The sequence below is a fragment of the Tachysurus fulvidraco genome, chromosome 18 (genome assembly GCF_022655615.1).
Source record: "Tachysurus fulvidraco isolate hzauxx_2018 chromosome 18, HZAU_PFXX_2.0, whole genome shotgun sequence".
Lineage (NCBI taxonomy): Eukaryota > Metazoa > Chordata > Actinopteri > Siluriformes > Bagridae > Tachysurus > Tachysurus fulvidraco.
Window position 1 is genome coordinate 5,202,427 of NC_062535.1, and position 16,566 is coordinate 5,218,992.

A 16,566-nucleotide genomic window follows, 5' to 3' on the forward strand; every position below is an offset into this window, starting at 1 on the left:
TTTTTGTGGCAGGATATGGAAAAGTCAGCAGGTCTTTTTATATGCGTGTGTGGGAGAGAGAAAGAAAAAGAGAGACCAATGTCCCATGTTCCTAAGAGAATTTCTTACAGATGGGAATTTCCCACAGAAGTGAATCTGTATTTAAAGCCTATGTGAGCCACAAGGCTAATGAAGCTAACAAGTATGGCTTCCAGTTTAGCACTGTGCAAACTGCATGTTCATGCCATCAAACACTCTCTCATCAGATGATTTTGTGGACTACTTCACTCTCAAACAGGCTTATGTGGTTTCTCAGACTGTATGGCACACTATAAAAATGGACTAAAGAATGCTGCATAGCTAAAAAAAAAAAAAAAAAAACCCAGCTCATCCAAAAGCCAAATCCCTTTCTGGAGTCTGGACCTGCTGTATAGCCATATCTCTGAACTATACACCGAGCTATACACTTTACTATATTTAGTAAATATGTGTACAGATTAGGAAATTTAGGGCTATAGACTCTGCTGATCTGTACTCCAAATCTAGAATCAGTGCATTTGACTATGTAAGTCTTAGGAGTCTGGGCTCAGCTCAGGCTCTAGATACAGTAAAGCAGAACCTGACTCGAACACTTGCTTGAGATTTTGAATTTGAATCAGATACAAAAGCTAGAAATTCTAGACTTCACTTTGACTTTAACAGTTTGAGACAATCTGGTATATCCCAGATTCTAGAGCTTATGATGCTATACTATGTACTTGACAGGCTCTAAAGCCAAGTAACTCTGCACTTGAGAGGGACTGTAGATCTAAATGCCCAGTGTTGATTACAGAGCTTGGAACTCATGTATTCAACACACAATCTAGTGCTAGGGATTATAGACTCTAGAGCTAGGAACTACATAGTCAACACACTCTAGATCAGCATCTCGGACTACCAAGTATGGACCCAGATCTAGGAACTACTGTATGTTGTTGAAAGAAACTAGAGCTAGGAACTACATATGTATTTGAAACAAATTGTAAATGTAGGAACAATGTATTCCATGCCTAGCTACCAAGTATTTTCTCGACATGGACTCTAGTGCTAGGAATTACGTTCTTGAAAAAAAAACTAGCACTTGGATCATGCGCTATCTCTGGATCTAAAACTGTGTGCTTTCAACAGATTGTAGATGTACTGAACACAGAATCTAGATGTACCTGACAAATAAGCTACAACTAGGAACAATGTAGTTGACAGATTCTAGATGGAGGACCAACATTGTACTCAACATTGACCCTAGAGAAATGTTCTTAGCATAGCATCTAGAACCACCAAGTATGTACTCGACATGGATTCTAGAGCTAGGAAGTATATTCTTGACCAAGAATATAGAGCTAAAGACTACGTAGGAACTGTGTGCTTACTTTGCATGGATCTAGAGCTCAGAACTATACAATACTCTATAATTGGGAAAAACAAACAGTTGTAGAGAAAGTGTTTATAAAGTCTTGTTTACTATGAGCCTGGAGTTCAGGTGAATGTTCATTGTTTGTGGTAGGAGATTTTACTAGATTTTACCATGGTGTGCACTATAGTCTCATCCTCATCTTTTGCAAGAGTTCCGACATTGACTTGCTCAGTCTCTCACACACATACACAAAAACACAGTTGGTAACCTCGGTCAGGAGCTGCACTTCTCCTCACGCAAAATAACAGGGTTCAAAAACAGAGCATTCTTTCACCATGAGAACTGGAAAGAGACAAAAAGAGAGATGGATGTCAGAAAGAAGGACTGAGAGAGAAGGATTTGTCTTTCAGGCTTAAGGTTCTCTCTCTTGCTCACTCTCTCTCTCTCTCTGTCTCATGCACTTTATCTTGCTCTCGCTTTCTTTCTCTGTGTATGTGTGAGATTATAATGGCTGTCTGTAACACCAGACTGACTCCTAAATCCACCCACACAATCTCGCACTAGCAACAAACTTTACAGAAAACAGCTTTTTTTCCCCCTGTAATTTCAGCCACACAAACATACACTAAATCCAGTAATTAAGAATGTATTTCTGAAGTGTGAGCTGTACAAAAGGATGCACTGATGAGCATAGCAAATAAAATTAGCAGAATACATCTGAATCAGTGTGGCTGTGCTCACAATCAGACATACACTCATTCTTCTTTGACTAGCAAGTATGGAAACCCCCTCCCCCTTAAAATGACAGCTCCTGATTGGTCTATGGAGCTGTGAATTCCCACACATTCATTCTAACCATCAATTAACTATTTAATTGAAAAAAAGTACAATTGTTGTAAAGCTCACCACAACACATCCTCCTTCACGTCTTGTGAGGGAAAAAAGATCCTGCTTTCATTCAGATTCTGATGAGGATGACCTGCTGACAAACATAATGAATACCACACTTCATTTGTTTGATCACTGTGTGTGTTAGAGAGACATAAAATGAGATCTTGTATCGTTATGAAAAGAGTGGCGCTAATGACTCGATTCCTTATTGTTCCTCTTTCACTCTCCCAGTCAGAGCGGCTGTGTTTCATTAACATCGCCTGTGTTGGAACAGAGCGCGCTCGGTGTAATTGAATTGGGCAATTGGGACATTAAGTGATTAACTCTTAACGGATTTTCTCTCCCTCTCAGTGGAGTGGCTCCTCTGTCTCCTAATTAACTTGCACTCATTAACTAACTGGATCATGGAGCTGAGAAAATGGAGAATCACAAGACTGGAGAACAACTGATGTCTAATCCTGTTGGATGATTTCTTCGTTTAGTGCAAACAGGTCCTAAAAAGGGTCCTTGGGGTAGTTCCTATTTCTTGGCTTCATCAAAAGTTTCTACTTGGAACACTTCCGTCTAGGGTTCTGTGTAGGTAGAACACACACAGCCTCCACCAGAGTAACTGGCCATAATCTCATTAAGAGTTTGAGATTTAAACTTTTGAACCCATTTCTATAAACATGTTTTTGCTGCAGGAACTTAGAGAATTTGGCCTTTTCTCTATTATCTGTATTCAGATTGTACAGATTATGACTGTGGAATCAACTGAGAGTTTAGGGCTATGGACTCTCCTGACTTGGACTCCATATCCAGAATCAGTGCTCTTGAATTTAACTACAGAATCTGACACTAAAGCTAGAAACTCCAAGCTTCACTCGACTTTACCAGCTTGGGACTATTTGGCATGTCTCAGTATCTAGAGCTTATGGTGCTACACTATTTACACAGGCTCTAAAGTAGGAAACTATACACTTGAAAGGGACTGTAGCTCTAGGTGCTCAATGCTGATAATAGAGCTTGGAATTATTGAACTCAACACAGAATCTAGCACTAGGGATTATAGACTCTAGAGCTAGGAACTACGTATGTAATTGAAAATTTTTTTAGATCTAGGAACAGTGTCCAATATGTAGCTGCCAAGTATGTACTATGGACTCTAGCGCTAGGAACTAAAATCTTGACAGAAAATTTAGAGCTCGGATCATGAGCTAGATGTCTAGATGTAGAATTTACCAAGAACCCTGGAATATTTTGAACTGCGCAAAATTTTCAGAAAACCTGAGAACTAAGGTAAAAACTTTGAGTACATGGGGAACCTCAACACCAATGGTAGAAGCCCAGCTACAAGGCATGTTTTCTTGAGCAAAAGAAAAATTTGCATTTGAGAATGATTTGAATAGTTTCAGAAGCCCAGCCACCTGTCCAGAAATCTGGGAACTTTGGTTGGAATCTAGACTCTTTCATTAATACGTCCACAAAAATATTTTTGAGATAAAATTCATTAGTTGTGTTGTTGTTTTGCATGGCACTTGTTATACTAATCATTGCTGTTTGTTGGAACACAAATTAGACCAACCCTTTAAGCTGCTATTTTTTTATGTTAATTGACTTGGTGTTAATAACTTGACTTTCAATAACCTTCAGCAGGAACAGGAAGGAGCCATGATCAGCTCAGAAGGTACTGAAACTGTGAATCATGAAATGGCCAGTACAATAGACAAGCGGGCTTCAAGAGTCAAACTCTTCTTCTACACTGTAAACAAGTGTATTAATGAACAATAATTTTACCACAAAGCCTTTGAGGCATAGTTCCTTGTTTCCCTTCAATTGTTTTTTTACTTGGTTTTTATCTCTTTATTTCTCCTGCTTTTTGAACACATGTGAAGTGGAAACTGGCTAAACCACAAGAATCATATGACTGATTTACATCACTCTGTTGAACACACACCCAACATCAAACACCACATTTTCCACACACTGATGATGACCTGTACTGCAAACAAACTGATTTTGAGATGAAATTTCAAAACCTTTTCAGGGATTAAAAAAAAAAAGATTGTGGAAAGGAAAGAAGGAACAAAAATGGGCTGGGCAGGGTCAGCAGCGTTGAAAATTATTGACGGAATTGGGGATTGTATAACAAAAGGAAAGAAAGAAAGAAATGTAGGATTAAAGAAAGAACAATGAACAAGAAAGAATTATATAAATGATGGAGAAAATGAAAGGAAGGTCAAATGTGAAAAACACAATCTGTGTTTGGAGAATTTTATCTGTGATACTGGAAATGGTTGAGATGTTTTGAAAGATGAAACTAAATATCTCTGTGAGTCATAGCATCAACAAGACAAACACACACACCATTGTGCTTACACACACCAAAACAAGTCAATTGTTTCTACAGATGTGCAGAAAGAGGAGCTCATAAGGTTCAGGGTGGAAGGAGGAGGAGCTTATAATTTTAAAGATGACAGGAGGAGGAGCTCATGGGTTGCATTATGGTAGGAGGAGGAGCTTATATTTTGTCAGGATGGCAGGAGGTTGTAGATCTGCAGCTGGTAGGAAAAGGAGCTTGTAGGTCTGAACCACCAATTAAAAATAACTGATAATGCATAAAAAACATATGTTGCCCCTTATTGGCAGCTGATGCAATTTAATGCTATTTTCCCTAATTGTTATGGATGCTTAATTCTCTCTTTCTCTGACATTCTATTCTGTCTGTCTCTCTTCCAGACACTGTGGATTCAGTGGTGCGCCAAGTACAGAACCGCACATTTCACCTCTTGAACGGATTATATGGTGACCTTGCAAGGCGTGGTTCTTCTCCACTGGCTGAACTTTTTACAGATGTTGGTCTTTTTGTGCTGGGGGCGGAGCTTAACCTAGAAGAAGCAGCTCATAGGTTTTTCAACACACTTTTCCCATTGGTGTATGAGCAACTGGTAGAGCCACATATGGCACCTTTCGACCCCATCTACCAAGAGTGTGTACAGTCAGTAGGGCGCCGTGCAGCAGCATATGGGACTGCCCCGACTCGCCTTGCCTTACTGGTGTCGCATGCCTCTTTTGCAGAGCGCACGTTTCTGCAGGCAATGCACCTTGCTGTTGAGGTCATCAACACCACGGACCATGTCCAACCAAGCCATGATTGCCGCTACGCACTAATGCGTATGCGTTATTGCCCATTGTGCCAGGCCCTGGCAGACAGCAAGCCATGCATGGGCTACTGCCTGAATGTGCTGCGTGGATGCTTGGCCGGTCTCGCCGAGGTTGATGCCCACTGGCAGGAATTTGTGCGCTCCTTGGAGGCACTGGTTACACGCATGCATGATGGGGATGAGCTTGAGCACGTACTTTCCTCAATCCCACCTTTCATCACAGATGCTGTAGCTTACGCTGGCAAGAATGCTGCCCGACTCACCTCACAGGTCAGAAGAGAACAACAAGGAACAGACACATTTGATCAGCTAATAACAAACTTGATGTGACCTCATCGCTTGACACATGGCACACTTCATTTAAACAATAAATGTTTATCAAATCTAGCTCTTTAGTAGACTTTAACACTTTAGTAAATATCGTCTGTCAGTTGTTTGTCAATAAATAGTCTTTATATAAGATCAAATTTTAATATAGCTGATAAATGAACTGACACTTGCTGTTTTTGCTACAGGAATATATTAAAATCAGGGTTGTAACCTGTGCTTAACAGTGAACTATTCTCTAATGATCTTACTGTTTGTGTGTGTATGTGTGTTTTGTAGGTTCATGAGTTGTGCGGAGAACCTGTGCGCTCCAGTCATGTCCAGCAGGGTGACGCTATTGACACACTACACCTCCACACTTTCTCTGAGAGAAACGAAGAGGAGACTCTGAGTCACAGGAGACGGTAAACCTCGCTCAGTTATTCTTTTGATTGATGTTCTAATGAACTCATTTATACAGTTCTTTGTTTGTTTTTGTTATTGATATGATTTTCTCATTTTTTATTTCAAGTATTTATTAAACATTTGCAAAAGATTATGTTGTCAAAATGAACATTAGCTCCACCTGCTGGCTACTGAAGCTATCTCAATTAGTTCATTTGTAGTTACATTTGGAATATTAACATCTCCGGAAATCAGTTACTTTACAGCATGAGGGTCCTTTCGATTTTAAGTTATATGCTGACTCTTTGTGCATTGTCATTTCAGTGTTAGACATTTGAAGAATCTCTTGTTTCTCCTCACAGCCTAAAGGTTTCCGCTTTTCACTGGTGTTTCACTTAGTGTAAACTACCTGCTCTATAGACCGGCCAAATAAACTTGAATTGAATTGAATTGAATTATTTATATACACATTTCTCCTCAAAAAACATTTCAAATCTCTCGCCATAGTAACTACCTGGACTAGATATTATCTTCATTATCTTTATTATCCTCAAAACCCAAACCATCAAAAGATTACTTCACAGGATTTCCATAATCTCTTTAAAGCAGTTTTATATGTGTTAGTCAACTTCCCCAAAATTGTAACCCATGTCCACAAAGGGTTGTATTTTCTTTCTAAGAATGCTCTTCCATTTGTGTTACAAGCTTGATCATTCTTGTTAGATAGGGATATGGTTTTGGCTCTACAGCTTACCTTTCTAAATAACCTCTTCTCAACTGACACTGTCTTTACAGCAGAGAGCTGTACATTTAGCAGTTAGCTGCTGAAACCCTGGAGCTTGTATACATGGCACAAGCTCAAAGATATTCGAGACTTGGGACGTCACTTTTGCAATTGTCCAAACATTTGTTTTCTTCTTTCTGATATTCCTCACAACTCCTTATTTCTGTAATAGTCTACATGGGTGTAAATCACAATGGATAATCTGTTTATATATTTTTTATTAAACAATCAGTTTATTACAGTTAAAAAAAGGTATAATAATAAGTAACTATTAAACGTTCTCAAAGATTCAGACATTTTTTTCAGGTCGTCAAACTTTGGACATTTCTGAGCAGATTTCTGATGCAATTGTTTTCTTTGTGTTTTTTGCCATCTGGTGGACAAACTCACGAACTGCAGCTTTAACACGTTTACACTTTGCTGTGTATTCGTTTTATGGGTGTAATAGTAATGTATTTCACTCAAAAAGTACATAAAATACATTTCCCCTTCTCAATTGAGTTCAGAAATGAAATTACTGAATTTATTTACATTCCCTTCTAATTAATTTGCTATAGAGTGAAGATGTTTGGGATCTTTTGAGATCTAAACGATGTGAAGGATCTAAACGATGAATAGATTTTTCTGATAATTACATCATGTATTTATATTCTTGTTTGAACCCAGCAAATTTCCACGTGTATGATAAAAAATAGCGGAACAGATGTTTCTTGTCAAATGGTGAGCACTGTTAGATTAATTGTGTAAACAATAACTGAATATATAAGTCTGAGCCCTATGAACCACTACCAAAGACATTGAAAGGCGAAAGTGTGGAGAAAGAAAAAAAATCTTGTCCTTATATAAAACACACATGCTTATATGTGAAACATGGTGGAAGAGTCAGGGCCTGGGCTTGCATGTCTGTATCTGGAACAGGCTCACTAATGTTTATTAACTCATGATAGCAGCAGAATTAATTCACAAGTATACAGAAACATTCTGTCTACCAATTGACGGAGAAATAGATCTAAACTAATTTGGATCCTGCATCAAGATAATGACCTAAAACACACCTAAGACCCAAATTAATAAAATACTTCATCAGAGGGGAAAAAAGTGGAAGGAATTGGACTGGGCAAATTTATCCTAAAAAATTAACGCAGTCAAGCAGCACTTCAGCTTTTGATAAACACCCTTTAGATGTGATTATTACAAGAACGTGATGCAACCAAATGTAAAGTGCTATTTGTTATCTGTCCCAATACTTTTGTTGTCTTCATTTGTGTGGTCTTTCAAAAAAGCATGTTATTATTTAACAGATTTTAATGTAAATGTCAAAAAATGTAGATCATTCGGTCAACGTATTTTTCATACAGAATACAGAGAGAGAGAGAGAGAGAGAGAGAGAGAGAGAGAGTATTTACTTCGACTTTGTAATAATAATAATAATAATAATAATAATAATAATAATAATAATAATAATAATAATAATGTATGGGAAATGTGCATCAAATATTTTGCAGTTCCTCAGTGTGTCCACCAGATGGTGGCAGATTAACAAGTTTAATTCTTCCTTCTACTTTGTTAAAAACTGTGTGTTTGTGTGTGCAGGGAATTCATTAGTTCTTTCCGGCACTATCGGGCATTTTACGGAGGTTTGGCTGATCAGATGTGTGTTAGAGAGCTAGCGTCAACTGACGGACCCACCTGCTGGAACGGAATCAGCATGGTCAAGAGGTGACACACACTATACACTGTGTTCTGGTTGGCTAAAAGTGATTATAGAGTGCATCCGAATTCATTTCTTTTAAACGTACACCTTTCCATGGTAATCACCACATCAAGTGTGACATAAACAAATACAAAGAAATGTTGGTGCATCCAAATCCATTTCCCATGCTCTATGCACATGTTCCAGTGTTGTGCACATGTATCTGTATCTTAATGTTGTACGATTATACAAATCTTGAGCATTGTTTGCTTTTTCTTTGACTTCATTCGTGTCCATGTGAGTATAACTCCGCCTACCAGGGTCTAACCACAACCAGTGGAGTTCATTCATATTGGTTATTTAGCAAGTTATATAAATTTTCCAAGTCTCTTTACTCCATTATCCCACCCCCGTCCGCTGAGACGGTCTGACCAGCCCTGTTGAAGGTACTGCACAGAATTATGGGATACACGGGAGAATAAAGCATATTAATTTGTGAAGTTTGTGCAGATTACAGTCGGTTCTCTTTCCCTCTCTCTCTCACTGACTCTCACACACACATGAAAAGCCTGAAACAGAAAAATGACTTTTTCCAACAGCATTATTCCCTTGTTCCCTCACTCCCTCATGTCCTCATTTCATCATCCCATTATTCTCTTTCCTTCTTCCTCCCCCCCCCTCATTTTCTATGCACCCTTCTTCTCTTTCCCACTCGTGCTTCCTTACTCCATCACCATGTTGTAACTTTTCCCCTTGCTTCCACTACCACCTCTTTTTTTTCTCTTCACTTTTTTGTTCAGTTTCTCAGTTTTTGTACTTACCTTCTAACCTCTTCCTCCATCAATAAATTACCTCGCTAGTTACTCATCTCCATATCCTGATGCTTTCTTGCCCTACTGATGCTTCTTCCAGCTCAAATATTCACAGCAGCTGTAATAGTGTGTTATAATTTTACTCGTTTTGGAATTTTAATAGCCAAAATACTTCACTCTCCCTTGTTGCTCCTAAAAGCTGCTAAATACATTTAGCTTGTGTCTGCTGCTCTTTTTCAGTATCTAGCAATTCATAATTGACCATTCCTTTCTCTAAACTCTAGCAGAGACTGAGGTATGTCCTTGCACATTCAGAGCTGTGTGCAATTTTAATCAAATTCATCAAATCTGAAATGCGTGTCTCTACTGCTTCTTTTGTCAAAATCAATATGACTTGAAAATAATCAGAAATCAGCTCAGGTTACCTCAGTTTAGCACACTAACTGTTCTTAGCAGTGAATATTATGAGCAATAATGTGACCGCTGTAAATATGATTTGAAATTTCTCTCAGAAATCCGGTCAGGTTACCTCAGTTAGCACGCTAATTGTTTTTAGCAATGATTATCATTAGGATTACTTTAAAAAATTTTAAAAGTCCTTTCTTTTCTGGTTACCTCATATTAACCAGTTAGTTAGTGTTAGCAGTAAATTATAAACATTTATATATGTTATGTTGACTACAACAATCCTTGAAATCCATTCAGTGTAGTTCATGTTAGTTTGTCAATAAAAAAAACAAACAATATAAGACAGTTAGCATGAGCAGAAAATACTTTAAAGAATGCTAAACATTTATTAATACATTTAACTGTTCTGTCAATTAGTTCATGTCAGCTAAGTAGATAGCATTTTCAATAAATAACTATGATTAAATGATTGAATTTACAGGTAGTTTCTAATCAGTTCTGTCAGGATAGTTGATGTTAGCCAGGAGCTAGTTTTCTAACATTATTAATGTAGAAATGTTGTTTTAAGAAAATCTATAAATAAAAAATGTGCCCATTAAGATACCATTAGCACTAAAGATTATGCCCTGAAGGTTAGTCACATTAGTTCATATGATGTGCAATCAATAGTTTTTAAAGTGGGATTTATTTTGGGTAAGTTAGGAACAGCTGAACGATGCCTAGCAAATATACATTCATTAAGTTAACTGAGGAACACAAGAGTATACACAAGACTAGCATAGATCTGTAAGGGTAATTCTTTGTATTAGTCTTAATAGATTGTTGTATTTAAATAGCATGCATACATGTGGACTCATGATACATCCTCTGTCTTATATATGGACTCACACCCACACACATATACACACATTGTGTCTGAACTCTGTTCCCTGTGAAGCTCAGAGGGAGATTAATGTGTTTAAAGGGATTCCCAGCTGTTTAACCTCAATGTAAACATTGATCGGAGTCGTGTTTTGCTCTTTTTATTAATAATAAATCAGGATTATGTTTGCTGAGGGAGAAGTCTGGAATGTCTCGCCGCTCCCGATCAGCAGAGCTTTAACACATTTTCTTTGCTCAGCCTGACGGGGGCGCTGTGGTTATTCACACACTGCATCATAAAGCTTTTCACCTTAGCTCCCAAATCATTTCAGCTTTATCCACATTATCATCAGCACGAGGAGACAGAGACATAACCAGCTCCTTGTACGCATCACTGCAGATGTCACATGGCTGAAATAATGATCATAATTATCTTCTGATATATTTATAGAACTACTTTCACATTTTTAAAAACAATAAGGATCAATATTTTGTATGTTTGTAGCAGCTTTAGTAGGAAAGGAGGATCAATCAGTGAATCATCAGTCAATATTCATTATGTCTGGGTATTCATATACACAGTTTTGTAGATGTTATTTTGCACGAGGTGGAAAGCCGTGCAAATAACATTTACACATGAACGTCTACCTATGTATCTACTGTATCCATCTGTCTATCCAGCTAATGGTCTGTCTGTCTATCAGTATCTTTCTCTGTTTGCCTTATCTGTAATGTGCAAAATAACTTTGAAATATCAATCTATCAATCTGTCTGTCTGTCCATCCGTCTCTCTGTAATGTGCAAAATAACATTAACACAACTATATTTGTCTGCTCAGCTAGCTGTCTGTCTATTCATTAGGCTATCAGTCTGTCTGCATGTCTGTATCTTTTTGCGTCTGTCTGTCTGTATTTGTAATATGCAAAATAATCTAAAACATTTTTTCTTTATCTAGCTGTCTGTCTGTCTTCCGTCTGTCTGCCTATATCTGTAATGTGCAAAACAAAAATCTGTCTCTGTCTAGCTATTAATATATTTGTATGAATGTCTATCTGTCTGTCTGTCTGTCTGTCTGTCTCTCTCTCTCTTTCTATCTCTCTTAATTTTTCTTTCTAACCTTTGCTTTATCTGTGTCCATATCTATAATATACAAAATAACATTAACAAATTAACATGTCTGTCTATCTGTCTGTTTGTGTCTATTTAAATGATTGAATAAAGAGAGAGAGAGAGAGAGAGAGAGAGAGAGTGTGTGTGTGTGTGTGTGTGTGTGTGTGTGTGTGTGTGTGTGTGTGTGTGTGTGTGTGTGTGTGTGTGTGTGAGAGAGAGAGAGAGAGAGAGAGAGAGAGAGAGAATATCTGACATAACTGTAGATTATTCAATTCAATTTCTTTTCAGACTTTTATTTAAATTATGAGACTGAATCAGATTTATTACACACCTTTGTGGAGGAGAAATGAGGAAAAATCATCAAATATACTAGAGGAACTGAAGTTATACAACAATCCATTCAAGGAAGTTAGTGTGTTATCTCACAGAACACACACTTTTACTGTGTGGCATTATACCTTCCTATGCTCAGTGTGTGTCAGTATGTCTGTGTGTTTCTGTGAACTTCTGTCTGTCCATCTGTGTGCGTGTGTGTGTTGCCACGTCAGACTCGGATTAAATCCAGACACTTTGACCTGCAGACATGAGGACTGAAGACACACACAAAGAGTAATGGGGTTTCAGTGCAGTATTATGTGCTGCTGCTGGAATATTAACACATTAACTCCTAACTCGTTAATAGTAAAATATCAGAGCTGCCTGATTGTAAGGAATTAAATATAAAGAGCAAGAGGACAAAAGAGCTGAACGACAGATGAATGAAGTAAATTATGAAGTAAGAAAAAGAGCGCTGGGTTAAAGTTCCTGGAATAAATGGTGGAAAGGTGATGAGGGGACATAGAGACTACAAGGTGAAGATGATAGCGCTAGCAAGTGGTTATAGGGATCAGGGAGCGAAGATAGATAGGGAAAAGGAGACAAAGGAGTGAGGAAAGTGATGAGAGTCTGGGACGAGAGAGAAAAGGAAATAAAATTGTCTAAACGGTAAAGTGATTATGGAGCAAGGTGATAAGGGAGGGAGCTGGAAGACAAGGGGACAAGGGAAGGTAGAGGAAATAAAACAGAGCAAGGAGATTTCAAGGAAGCACAGGACATAAAAGAGCAGATATTTAAGGGGATAAGGGACAAGGGAAAGGGATCAAGGATAAGCGAGGATAAAGGTGCAAGAGAACAAGGGCAAAGTAATTGACAAGTGCACAAGGGGACAGGACATAATTAATGCTTGCCGAGTTACTCTATATACAGCATATAGCGAGTGTGAGTTTCTGTCTCTGCATGGCTGCATCTCAATCTGCATAAATAGTGCAAAAAAAATAGGCTGCTAGATCGGTCTCTGGTGACACTGTGGTCAGTGGTCAATTGTCGCTGTGTTCCAAGTCACAATTACAGTATTACAGAATTAACTTGTGATAGTTTTCTATACCTACTAAGCGATTTGATTTGGGACTCAGGTGTTAATGGGTAGAACACTCATTTTTAAGGGAAAGTATTTGAATGGAACCTCAGCTTGTAGGTAGAATTGAGTTCTCAGTGTGTGTTTATTTTAGATTCTGTTGTGTGTGAATTTAGGGTTTCGGTGTAGGTTTTCTAGTCTTTTCCCTCGTTTATTAGGGTTAATGCGTTGCTGCACCCTGCTCATCCTCCAGAGTGCAAAGAAGAACGAGCACTGTGCCTCTGGATTAGGACACAGCTGGTGTGTGTGTGTGTGTGTGTGTGTGTGTGTGTGTGTGTGTGTGTGTGTGTGTGTGTGTGTGTGTGTGTGTGTGTGTGTGTCGGTATGACTGTGTGTTTCTGTGTGTGGGTGGGTGTGTGCATTTTCACTATGAATCAATGAGACTGCAGCTGTCTGTTTGTTTCTAATGTCCTGGGTATGACCTTTTGGACCTGTCTCTCTCTCTCTCTCTCTCTCTCTCTCTCTCTCTCTCTCTCTCTCTCTCTCTCTCTCTCTCTCTCTCCCCTCCTAAATGTCTGTGCCTCTATTTTTATTGTTTATTTTCCATACTACAAATGGATGGACAGACAAAAGCTTGACATCAAGACTGATTGGTTGACAGACTTTCAGACCAATACAGTCAGACAGACAGGTACATAAGCAGACAGTCAGACAGACAGGTGCAGGCAGAAAGGGAGAGATAGACGGTGAGAGAGACAGACAGAGATCAGATACAGTTAGTTCAGACAGATCAGATAGACAGAGTAACAGATAGGAAGACACGGACGTATAGACAGACAGATGGTTTGAGTTTTGAGTGAAAGGTAACAGCCGAAGCTTGCCTGAATATTTATTATTATTATTATTATTATTTTTAATTAATTAATTTATTTGAATATATAATGAAATAGGCTCATTTTTAGCAGTTTCAGCATTTTGCTAGCTAATATTTCAGTCTGAAAGACATTATTTAGTTTTATTTTACACAGGGAACATGGAAGCTACGGAAGCTTTTGTAAAGCTGGGGCTTGTAATGACTGAAGGTAAATTTATTCGCTTTTCCAGTGAACGCAGAAGACCTATGACTTTACAATCGGAATGCTTAAACTCTGTCTAACAGTTTCTTTCTGAAGAATCGTGCAATGTTTTAGGAAAAAAACTTTGTATTCTGTCACTTTCTCTCTCTCTCTCTGGGACTGAGAGATCATAGCATCATGGATGATGCCTTAGGAAAGAAGCCCTCTGCTGTGCCTCTTGTCCTAATTTCATCAATGTGTCATGCTGAACCCTGTTCTTCATCTGCTGCAGTGGCTTATGCTGGAGCAAACCTGAATGGGCAGGAAGGAAGAGAGACAAAGGAGCAGGTTGAGTTGTTTGAGTGAGCAATGAGGATTTTTGCTAAAGCGAAGTACATTGTGCATTGTTATAGCAGTTCATGAAAACCCCATGTTGTTTAATTATAAACAAATGAGACCTCAGAACAGCAGCCTCCTCATGGAGCATTGCCATTGGCTGTGTCTCGAATCACTTCTTCATACTCTGAGCCAAAGTTCCTCAGGTGGAAGTTCATCCTTGGGACTCGGGAGGATGGTACACCAAGCACCAACTTGCTGGCACAAAAGCTGTTGGCACAGATTAACCACCTCTGGGTCTTTTATTATTCTAAAATGATACTGCTGGTTGCTCAAGACAGGGATATCCTGACTCCAGTGTCATGGATTGAACCAGGAAAGCCAAGAAAATTATCTTATATATCTTAAATTATACACAATAGACAGGTCTGTAGTGGACGCTGTTCTCCAGTGGCTTGAGATCCAAGTATTAACGCTCCAGTTTTGCAGTTGGGTTTTGTGCTTCTCCTCATTCATTGTTGACATTTAATCCTGCTCAGGACAGATACCAGTTCCACAGAAATGCTGGAGAAAGTTCCATAACGTGGGCTTTGGGATGCCAAATGGAAACCACCTTATATGCTGTTTACGGGGGAAAAAAAAAACAAATTACTTAGCAGAACTTACAGCATCCTCATCCAAATAAATAAAAATTAAAAAAGGCAATGACTCTTGCTTGAGATAAATTGTCAATTGTCACTATTAAAAAAAACTAATAATAAATACCTGCTCATTATTAAAAATAATAATAATTAAGTGTAACAGGAAAACTATTTTTTAAATGAAAATACTTCATTAAACCTAATCAAACGTAATTGTAATTCTGACTGACGTTTTCATAGGCTCCTAAAAAAATATTACAACATATGCTTCTTTCATGAAGTGGTCTGCTTTCTACTCTTTCTGCTTAGTTAATTCCCAAAGGATGGCAAGTGCTAGGAAAATAGCATCTATTAGTTCTTTGTCTGTACTGAGGTAAATTAGTGAGCATTGGTACAGAAACAAGTGCTCAGCAAGCTTAATGCTAAACTCTAAATCTAGTGAGGAAATGCTGTCTCAAATGTGCTGCCTGCTGAAGCAAATTTTTTGCTAAAATAATGCTGAGTGAGGCTGTGAGGAGGATGGCTAAAGGTTGAGATCAAGTGTTCAAACATAAGATTGAAGCTAACACACGATTGAGAGCATAGGTTTTAAGAGCATAAGATACAGTAGCTAGCTAACAGATGAGGTAAAGCGCTAACAGATGGAGAGCACTAAAAAATGAGATGAGTGAGGACAGATGCTAGCTGTCTTTCACTTGTCAAAATGCAAACGTTATAATCAGAATGCTTCTCCTTACACACTGAAACACTCTAATTTAGCGTTTAATGTGTTGTGTGTGTGTGTGAGTCATTTGGCTGTGCGATTTCCTGAGTAAATGAGTGAATGCCCGCTGTACGGCGGGTTAATTTTGCCTCGCGTTTTCTCTGACGAGCTAACAGCTGTTTGTCTGTGATCTCCACCTTCACTATGCTCTAACGCTAGTTCATTAAACTCAGACATGGTGACACACACAGTCCTCTTTGTTTATTCTTTTATTTAAGAACAGCAGGTGGGTCTCTCACACACTGCCCTTTGTGTGGCGGTGGCGATGAATGAGCTGAAAGTCTCAAAGTTCACAATTAGAAAAATAGCAGGAAAATACATGTAACAGAACAGAAAATGAAGCATAATTGTAGGAAATAATAGTATTTCTACAAAAAAAATGTGTTTGGTATCAAAATGATTGGAATCTACTGAATGGATATAGAAAATTTGCTACAGTTAATAAAAAAGGAAAAGATTATAAATGGAAATGGCTTTAGTTTTAGAATTTTATTATAGAGAAAAAAACTTAACAATCGACGGTTTAAAACAGATGCAGTCAAAAAAGCTCTTCCTGTTAGAAACCCACTTAAGCACAGGTTCTGAAGATTGTT

At 38.2% G+C, this 16,566-nt stretch overlaps 1 protein-coding gene and 1 long non-coding RNA gene across 6 annotated transcripts in view; one reads left to right on the plus strand and one right to left on the minus strand.

Annotated features, from left to right (window-relative positions):
- gpc5a (glypican 5a) overlaps window positions 1-16,566 on the plus strand; it is a 74,130-nt gene that overhangs the window by 6,495 nt on the left and 51,069 nt on the right. For all 5 annotated transcript variants that reach the window (XR_007138524.1, XM_047803673.1, XM_047803674.1 and 2 more), the window contains exons 4-6: window positions 4,982-5,676; window positions 6,013-6,137; window positions 8,495-8,620. Coding sequence is in view for 4 of the 5 variants with exons in the window: in XM_047803673.1 (XP_047659629.1) it covers window positions 4,982-5,676; window positions 6,013-6,137; window positions 8,495-8,620 (946 nt within the window). In the remaining variant the exon portion in view is untranslated. The remainder of the gene's footprint in view (window positions 1-4,981; window positions 5,677-6,012; window positions 6,138-8,494; window positions 8,621-16,566) is intronic.
- LOC113649026 lies at window positions 1,460-2,837 on the minus strand. Its single transcript, XR_003442053.2, has 2 exons — window positions 2,279-2,837; window positions 1,460-1,714 (listed from the first exon to the last, which is right to left on the minus strand). It is a non-coding gene; the product is annotated as an uncharacterized LOC113649026 (long non-coding RNA).